At 31.6% G+C, this 9,104-nt stretch overlaps 2 protein-coding genes across 2 annotated transcripts; both read left to right on the forward strand.

Annotated features, from left to right (window-relative positions):
- Positions 1 to 680: 680 nt before the first annotated feature.
- LOC145065979 (tyrosine aminotransferase-like) lies at positions 681 to 1,465 on the forward strand. Its single transcript, XM_079013115.1, has 2 exons — positions 681 to 1,033; positions 1,301 to 1,465. Exons 1-2 carry the CDS (start codon positions 681 to 683, stop codon positions 1,323 to 1,325), a joined length of 378 nt encoding a protein of 125 aa, XP_078869241.1. The 3' UTR covers positions 1,326 to 1,465.
- Positions 1,466 to 4,196: 2,731 nt separating this feature from the next.
- On the forward strand, positions 4,197 to 7,333 carry LOC145065978 (tyrosine aminotransferase-like). Its single transcript, XM_079013114.1, has 7 exons — positions 4,197 to 4,520; positions 5,489 to 5,828; positions 5,933 to 6,151; positions 6,261 to 6,320; positions 6,520 to 6,675; positions 6,834 to 6,927; positions 7,058 to 7,333. The coding sequence occupies exons 1-7, from the start codon at positions 4,243 to 4,245 to the stop codon at positions 7,174 to 7,176; spliced, it is 1,266 nt and encodes a 421-aa protein (XP_078869240.1). The 5' UTR covers positions 4,197 to 4,242; the 3' UTR covers positions 7,177 to 7,333.
- Positions 7,334 to 9,104: the final 1,771 nt, after the last annotated feature.

The following is a 9,104-nucleotide window of genomic DNA, read 5'->3' on the forward strand; positions in this document are numbered from 1 at the left end:
TTTTTAAAAAAACAAACCATACAAAAATGAAATTTTAAAGACTAAAGTCGTAGGCATCTTTATAGTTATACTACATTAGTATGTTTTGACATATCATGCAATTTTAATAAGTGTTTAATCATTTGTATATATAATTACTTGTTTTTATGTTAAATAAATATTTATTTATTTGTATATATATAATTACATGTGGTTGGCATGCAAAATGCCATTTTGAGTGGTTAGCATGGAAAATGCCATTACGGGTATTAAATTTTTCATGCAACTAAGAAAAATAAGGTAACATTTTAACAATGTTACAAATTCTATAAATAGAAGATTTACTAATATACAATGTATTAATAAATAAAATATTAAAAGGATACATGATACATGATAAGAAAACTAAAAGAATCATGTTACAGTATTTTTTTTTTTTTTTGAAAAATACATTTTTATTTTATATATTTACCCTTTGAAATTCCATAAAAAATGTTAAAAATCATCATTTATGATATAAAAATTTAAAAGTTATTTTAAATATTTCGTACTCTCCTAATTTAGACAAAAGAAAATGAATCTAAATCATAAACAAATGGACTCCTCCAAAATTCGTTAGGCGTTGATTTGGTCTAACCTACGAAATTGAGGGTTCCTTTTGTAAATCATCAAGACTTATAAAACAATTTGCAAAATGAAGCATGAGTTTACTACAAAATCAGATTACATTTACTCTACCATTGACCTCCATCTCAATCACCCCCATTTTTGTAGCAATGCTGAACGGCTCAACGGCGAAGAAGAAATGGGGATTTCAGGGGAACCCGGAGCTACATGCGGCGTCGGAGATAACCATTAGAGGTGTTCTCACTATGCTCCGGTCAAAGCTCAATCAATCCGACACAAGATCCGTCATTCCTCTCGGCCATGGCGACCCTTCTGCTTTCCCCTGCTTCCGTACTTCTCCGATTGCAGAAGATGCCATCGCCGACGCCGTTCGTTCTGCCAATTTCAATGGTTATTCCTCTACCGTTGGTATTGCCCCTGCTAGAAGGTACTTTTACTTCCTCTTCTTCTTCATACTCTTACATACATTTAGCCAATTGAAGTTTCCAAGTGTTTCGTTCTTCTTTTTGAAACATTCATCTTCTGATTATCGCCAATCGCAAAGTTATTTTGTTGATATTTGGCTTTATTGTCTCATTGATGTGTGTGTTTGTGAGTTCAATTGGTTAATCAAGGGCAAATCCTGGTGAATTACTGATGGGGCATTTTGATTTCCGTTTTCAACTGATTTCTCGATCCCCAATTGATGCAACAGATGGTTTATCACTTCGTTTAACTAGTACATGTTAGATGATTCTTATGGAATTGATATCATATTCGCAAAATCAGTGTCTGTGTGTGCGTTTTGTCATATTCGCAATATAGGAAATTAACAATATCAAAGCAACAATTGATGAATCAGAAAGTATACCATTGTTGACTTTGTCGGTGTTATTTTCAATTCTTTGATCGAATCATCGAAGTTGCTTTCACGTAAGAACATCTAGTAAATTAGTCAGGTGAATCGATTGTTCTTATATTTTAATGTATTTTCTTGTCTCTTCGAAGTTGAATTGTCAGGTAAGATGTGATTCAAAGGAATCTTTTTTAAGCCATCCCAAATCCCTATGTTCAGAATTCTATAATAATAATGTCATTTAAAAAAAATGTTATTTTAGGAAATTTTTGTGACAAAGTGTTAGTATATTTTTACACAATGAAATAATTAACATAAAATAATTTATATAGTTTATACTCTCTCTGTCCCAATATTATTGTTTACAGACAAAAAACACATAGATTAATAAAAACGTTAATCACCATTAACTTTATATAATAAAATGACAGTTTTGTCATTACTTTGTATTTAATGTTTAATTAAATTCTTAGTTGGTTAATTAATAATAAGGGGTATTTTGGTAAAAATGTTATTTATTTTTAGAAGTTGATTATTATTTTGGAACAAACTAAAAAGGAAAGATGGGCTATAATTTTAGAACGGAAGGAGTATAATTTTTAAAGAAGCTGAGAGTTATAAGAAATTTTTGTGGCAAAAGTGTTAGTTTATAAGGAACGCCTTTAATTTTCTACTATTATGAAGAGTTGACTTTTTTCAAAAGAAAAAAGTTAGAGCATAAAACCGTAATCAACGACTTAAAAATGATAAACATGTCGTCTCATCCGGATCTTCCGCTCGATTAACTCGAACTTTTCAACAAGCTCTAACGCAAGATGAAAGACAAGTACAAGGATTTGTAAATTTTAGGTTTTAACAGTGTTCTAAAAGGCGCGCCATGGCGTGAGGCGCGACGTCGCCGTTACGAAAAGTTTCATAACGTTGCTGTTAGGCGTGGCGCGTGGCAAGGCGTGATATGGCGTGCCATGGCGCGTGTTTTTTTCGTTTGAGATACGTTTTTTTGCTCTTTTTTATACTTTTTCTAATCGGACATACAAGTATTGTGTTTTTTATTAACTTTCTGTTATTAGTTGTTGATATAATACTTCTAAAAACTAGGTATATTTGATATAAATTTATATTTATGTGGTAATATAATTATAAATTAATATAAAATCATCGCCTTACATCACGCCTTGAAAAACGTCATAGCTCGCCATAACTCGTTAAGCTTGAGGCTTGGCCTTGCCGCTACGCCTCACGCCTTTTAGAACCTTGAGTTTTAATGACAATTTTAATTTAAGTCTAATGTTATTTTTAATTTTATGTTTTTTAGTTTAATTTTTATTTTCACTTATAGTAATTTACTTTTGATTTGGTTTAATGGAATTTTAATTTTCTTTTAAAAATCATATTTTGTAATTAAAATTAAGTATTTAAAAAAATAATAAATAGAAATATTTAATGATGTAAAATGGTGAGTATTTCCTAAGTAGAATAAGTGTTACTAAGACAATCATATGCGTGCAATGCTACTCATCTTTCAAATTTACCACATCAGTCTGTTTTAGACTGATCATTCACACCAATAAAATATCAATACTCTTTCAAAATGGTACTCATTGCCGCATCAACAACCATTTGATATATTTTTAATCAAATATATTTGTTTATATTTTTAATAAGAAAATATATAAAAGCAAATCTATTCATAACAATTATAATTAATTATGTTTGATTATAGATATTTATATACATGGTATTTTTGAAATTGTCTTTTTTGTTAAAAACTTAAAATACACATTGTTAAAATATTATATTATTTAGAGAAATATAGGTATTAACGTTAAATGCACAATTTTGTATTATAATAGACATGTTTTCAATTTTAGAAAGGAATCATCTAGCTTACAAAGAATAGACAAGTGACATTGCAAATCTCGTGAAAGCTTGCAATGCGGATGTTTTAATAATGTAGTGAAAACGTTAAAATAACATATTTTTTTGAGTAAATATGTTATGAACCATTTTTATAGCTTTAATTCCACCTCGCTAACAAAAAAATAAAGGTGATGAATATTCCATAATAAATAAGGTATTCCCACATCTTGGTTTTAATATTAAAAACCTAATATTGTGTTTAATCGTTTGTGAGTGGGTTTATTTTAAATTCATTTTGGTTTTAGCTAAAATAATTTAAGGAACCATATGTTTGGGAAAGAACATCTTCCAATAGTGTCTTTTTAATGGTTAGTCGATTTTTTACTAGATGCATTCATTGGATTGGTTTAATTCGGTTTTCATTGAACTATTTTATCAAGGTTCTATGATATTATAAATAGTTATATAGTTCAATAGATATCGATTGAAGGCAAACGAACAACAAGCTGTGCCGCTAGGTCTTTCTAGATGACAAAACCAATTCTTTTAAACTATTTTATTGTTTGGTTTAAAACAAAACCGCACTGGTATAAAAAATCGTAAAACTGCACAATCAGGAAAACCAAAGATGGTGGTTTCATACAATTTGCGGTTCGATTCTAACCTACAACCACAGATTATACTCACCCCTACTCTGTTTAACAATATAAACTTGAGCCAAAGTTGTAATTTACAAAATGAATTTGAATCTTAAACAAATGGACTCCTTTAAAATATCTTAGGGGTTGATTTGGTCTAACCTACAAAATTGAAGGCTCATTTTGTAAATAATAAGACTTTAAACAATTTGCAAAAATGGAACATGAGTTTACTACAAAATCAGATGACTCCATCATTACCTCCATTTCAATTACCCCCACTTTTGTAACGAGTGGAGAGCGATGGAGAACGGCTCAGCGGCGAAGAAGAGATGGGGATTTCAGGGGAACCCGGAGCTACATGCGGCGTCGGAGATAACCATTAGAGGTGTTCTCACTATGCTTCTGTCAAAGCTCAACCAATCGGACACCAGACCCGTCATCCCTCTCGGCCATGGCGACCCTTCTGCTTTCCCCTGCTTCCGTACTTCTCCGATTGCAGAAGACGCCATCGCCGACGCCGTTCGTTCTGCCAAGTTCAACGGTTATTCCTCTACCGTTGGTATTGCCCCTGCTAGAAGGTACTTTTACAGTTTACTTCCTCGTCTTCCTTGTGCTCTTACATACATGTAGCCAATTGAAGTTTCCAAGTGTTTCTTTCCGGTTTTTGAGACTATCATCTTATGATTTTCGTGAATCACACAGTTATTTTGTTGATATTCGGCTTTATTGTCTCAGTGATTTGTGTGTTTGTGAGTTCAATCGGTTAATCAAGGGCAAATCCTGGTGAATTACTGACAATAATCTTCTGATTGGGTTTTTTGATTTCCGTTTTCAAGTAATTTCTCGATCTCTAATCGATGCAACAGATGTTTTTTCAATTTGTTTAACTAGTACATGACTAGATGTTAGATGAATTCTATGGAATCCATGGAATTGATATCAATTTCATCGAAAGTAGTGCATATTTCGTCATTTTCCTTGTTTTCGCTTCTGTCAACATAAAGTTTACTGATTGCAAAATCAGAATCCATGGCATCTTATCCCCTCCTCTGGGCTCGTTAGTCGACAACATGATGCAGATTCACATGAATCACTTGTTCATAATTCTCGGTGTGTGTTAGCAATATAGGTGGAATTTAACAATATCAAAGCAATACTTCATGAATCATAAAGTATACCATTATTCACTTCGTTAGTGTAATTTTCAATTTTGTGATTGGAGTTGTTTTCACCCAAGAACATCTAGTAAATTAATCAGGTGAAGCAATTATTTTTATATTTTAATATATTTCCTTGTCTCTTCCAGTTGAATGATTTGGTAAGTTGTGATTCATGCAATCTTTTTCAAAGGAATCTTTTTTATGGCATCCCAATTCCCTATGTTCACAATTCTTTAATCATTTTAATCATAAGCTCTTTCTTTTTATTACTTTTTTTTAACCCTTATCAAGAGGTGGCCCATGTGGCCCACTATTTTCTATTTTTTTTATTATTATTATTAGTCACAATCACTGTCACAGTCATAATTTCATATATTTTTTTACAGTGCTGTAGCAAAATATCTGTCACAAGATCTTCCAGATAAATTATCAGCGGACGATGTATTCCTGACAGTCGGTTGCACACAAGCTATTCAAACAATAATAACCGTGCTTGCCGATTCCAAAGCAAACATTCTACTCCCAAAACCAGGGTTTCCATATTACGAAGCTGTTTGTCAATCATGTCATTTGGAAGCCCGTCACTTTGACCTTCTTCCAGATAAAGACTGGGAAGTAGATCTTGACGCAGTTGAAGCTCTCGCAGACGAAAATACAGTTGCCATGGTTATCATTAACCCCGGAAACCCTTGCGGAAATGTTTTCACTCACCAACACCTACAAAAGGTGTTTATTATTTCTTTTTCATTTTTCAGTCAACGCAGTACAATTTGTTTTGGCTTATCTGACTATGAACCTATGGATTGAGTTTTTTTTTTTTTTTTTTTTAGGTGGCGGAGACTGCAAGGAAGCTTGGGATATTAGTGATTTCCGATGAAGTTTATGATCATCTTGCTTTTGGGAAAAATCCTTTTGTTCCGATGGGAGTTTTTGGATCAATTACACCTGTTGTTACACTTGGCTCCATATCCAAGAGGTGGATTGTGCCAGGCTGGCGACTCGGATGGCTTGTCATCAATGATCCTAATGGCATCATTAAAGAATACGGGGTTCTCTCTCTCTCTCTCTCTCACACACACACACAAACCATCTACATAAATACACAATCTTTTTAATAAATTTATATACGCACTATACTAATTAATTTTTTTTCTTCAGATTATTGAATCCATTACCGGATATCTAAATATATCCTGCGATCCCCCAACGTTTATTCAGGTATATTTCATAAATTCCACATCTGGGCTTTTTATGGGCCACAGTGTATCTGATTTATATCTGATTTATATCTGACATGATGTTTTTGGGCCAACAGACTAAACTGTGTGGGGAATTTATAACTTTTTTGAAGAAAAAAGTTGACATTTACAAAATTTTATTCTACTTTTGTATAATTTTGGGTTTATTTAACGTGTAGGGTGCAGTTCCGGATATTCTTGGGAAAACGAATGACGATTTTTTTTCAAAAATTGTAAATATAATAAAAGAATGTGCGAATACTTGTTATGAGGGGATTCAAGATGTCCATGGTATAATTTGCCCAAGCAAGCCTGAAGGATCTATGTTTGTTATGGTAAGAGGATTAGATTGTACAATTATAGTAATTCTAGGGTTTATATGAAAATTCGGCAACAAACAAACTATTTACAATGTTTAAAAAAAAACATATGTGAATTAAACAAATGCTATCAAATATTTAAATATCGAGTCTTACTTGTTTATGTTTAAAAGGTGAAATTAGATCCATCGGTCTTCGAGGATATCAAGGATGATATGGAATTTTGTGTCAAACTTGCTAAAGAAGAATCGGTGTTAATCCTTCCAGGTATAATTAATTACTAACCCAAGTGTGACTTTTATATTTCATACACGAAAAAAAAAATTAAAAATGCTTTTTCATCAAGTCGATATATATTTATTAAAAATCATTTATTCAACAATATTTTTTTTCACAGGTATAACCGTAGGACTTAAGAATTGGCTCCGGGTAACATTTGCTATCGAGCCAACATATCTTGAAGATGGCATTAAGAGGCTTAAAACCTTTTGCGAAAGACACTCCAAGAAAAAATAAAGTGTGAAATCTTTTCTATTACTCAAGAATTAAAGGAAATTTGTAGATCATCAATTGCTCGTTGAATCCAACACTTTACGTGTATTAAATAGTTGATTGATTAGATCTTGTGACATGGGATTTTATGGTGTTTTAATTTTCATTTCCATTATTATTATATTGTTATGATTAGACTAAAATACCAAATCGTGCATGTGCTTTGTTAAAGTTTATGAGAGCTCCTCCAATAAGAGTTTATTTTTTTTTTTTAAAATGTTTTTAATATTGTATTTACGACATCGAAGTGGTTTTTACGATTGGAGTTGATACACATTTGCTTTTATGTTATTTTAAAGTGTTATAAATTATAGAGTGGATTTCGAAAGTAAACAATTACAAGTGATTTAATTGCATCTATCCAAATACACTTTCATCATTTGTGCATTATGGCATCTGGAGGGAGTGGTGCCACCGAAACCGCACTCCCTTCGTTGCCACGTAAGCGCCTCATCATTTTTACCACAAAAGTGCAGTTCCTTGTCACACCCAAGGAGTGGTGTCACACTTTATTTAAAAAAAAAATATTAAATAAAAACATTAATTTCTCCCCACCCAATCACAAAACAGTCAAATTATCTACACCCAATCACAAGCCGCGACCATTTTTTGCCGCACTGCGGTTTGAACCGCACCAAACCGCACCAGGGGCGGTGTTCGCTACTTATGTGGCGAAACCGCACTCCCTGGAACCGCACCACAGCCTCCAGCCTTATATTCATTTTTTCTTGATTACAACATTGTACTTCATTAAATTGCATTTGACCATGTGCAAAACGTATGAATGTTAAACAAATCACCTAAACTATATTGGTTCTTGCAATCGACCGGTTGAAGAAACATGTTTTAGCAGATTTTATTCAATGATTTTCTATTAATGGTAATGTATTTACATTTGATATAAGTTTATTGCTTAGATGTAGATCGTGAAATTACGTTATGCTTTTAGGAATTATGTTAAATTGTTCCAAAAAAGAAGATGCACTTTCTTTAAAGGCATTGTACTATTGTAGTCTTTGACCATGAATAGTTGTTTAATGCAAGATGTAGTGGATGTCGCAGACAAAGCAAATTAAAGGAATGTATACATGTCCTTAAGTTGATTTATTAAAAGCGTACTTATAGATATCCTTTTGTGGTTGTATTGTACAAGTTATCTAGATAATAAGGCTTTCATTTTAAATATAAAATCTATAATGAAATAAAGATATTGTCAAAATATAAATACTCAATGAGAAAAAGGCATGTTTTGGTTTATTTATTATTCAAAATCCATTTTCAGTAAATTGAATTTGCAAATGAAATTTACCTTGACCCCTGAAATAATTTCCAGTATTTAAAAATACATGATTTTTAAGTTCTTTTTAATATGTTGGTATGTAAATTTATTTTTCTTCATTTACAATTGTTAAACTAATATTTTATTTATTGTGGGATAGTAGAAGAATAGAAATGATCATTTACATATTTTTAAACAATTAATTTAAGCTAAAAAAAAAAAAGAAACAAAGTTTAAGTATGCAAGACTTTGGGATTGTTTTTTCTTTTCAGATCAAGTCTTATATGGATAAAGCGATTCAATGAGTAACAATGTATTCCCGGATAAAGTCGTACATATGTAAACATGTTTCTTTCAATTTTGTGTAATCAAAAATTAAAAATCAACCACCTTTTTGAATAGCAATGTATTTTTCTTTTTTCAATTTTGAGCTATCAATATCTTTTCTTTTAATTTTGAGGTATCTAAATGAAAAACCAATCATGTTTTTGAATAAATTTATTTTCCAATTTAAGGTATCATAATTAAAAATCAATCATTTTTTGGCATAAAAATGTTAACTTTTTACCCGAGCGATAACCGTTATATCGAGTGCATAATTTGCAAAAGTCAT

Source organism: Lactuca serriola, chromosome 8 (assembly GCF_051521515.1).
Source record: "Lactuca serriola cultivar US96UC23 chromosome 8, Lser_US96UC23_V15, whole genome shotgun sequence".
NCBI classification, from domain to species: domain Eukaryota; kingdom Viridiplantae; phylum Streptophyta; class Magnoliopsida; order Asterales; family Asteraceae; genus Lactuca; species Lactuca serriola.

Bases quoted from the DNA above. Each gene is read 5' to 3' on its own strand.
- LOC145065979 (XM_079013115.1), top strand. From the start codon at position 681: ATGAGTTTACTACAAAATCAGATTACATTTACTCTACCATTGACCTCC. The intron at 1,034-1,300 runs GTACTTTTACTT...TTGATGCAACAG, and splicing joins GGTATTGCCCCTGCTAGAAG to ATGGTTTATCACTTCGTTTA.
- LOC145065978 (XM_079013114.1), top strand. From the start codon at position 4,243: ATGGAGAACGGCTCAGCGGCGAAGAAGAGATGGGGATTTCAGGGGAAC. The intron at 6,676-6,833 runs GTAAGAGGATTA...TATGTTTAAAAG, and splicing joins AAGGATCTATGTTTGTTATG to GTGAAATTAGATCCATCGGT. The intron at 6,928-7,057 runs GTATAATTAATT...TTTTTTTCACAG, and splicing joins ATCGGTGTTAATCCTTCCAG to GTATAACCGTAGGACTTAAG.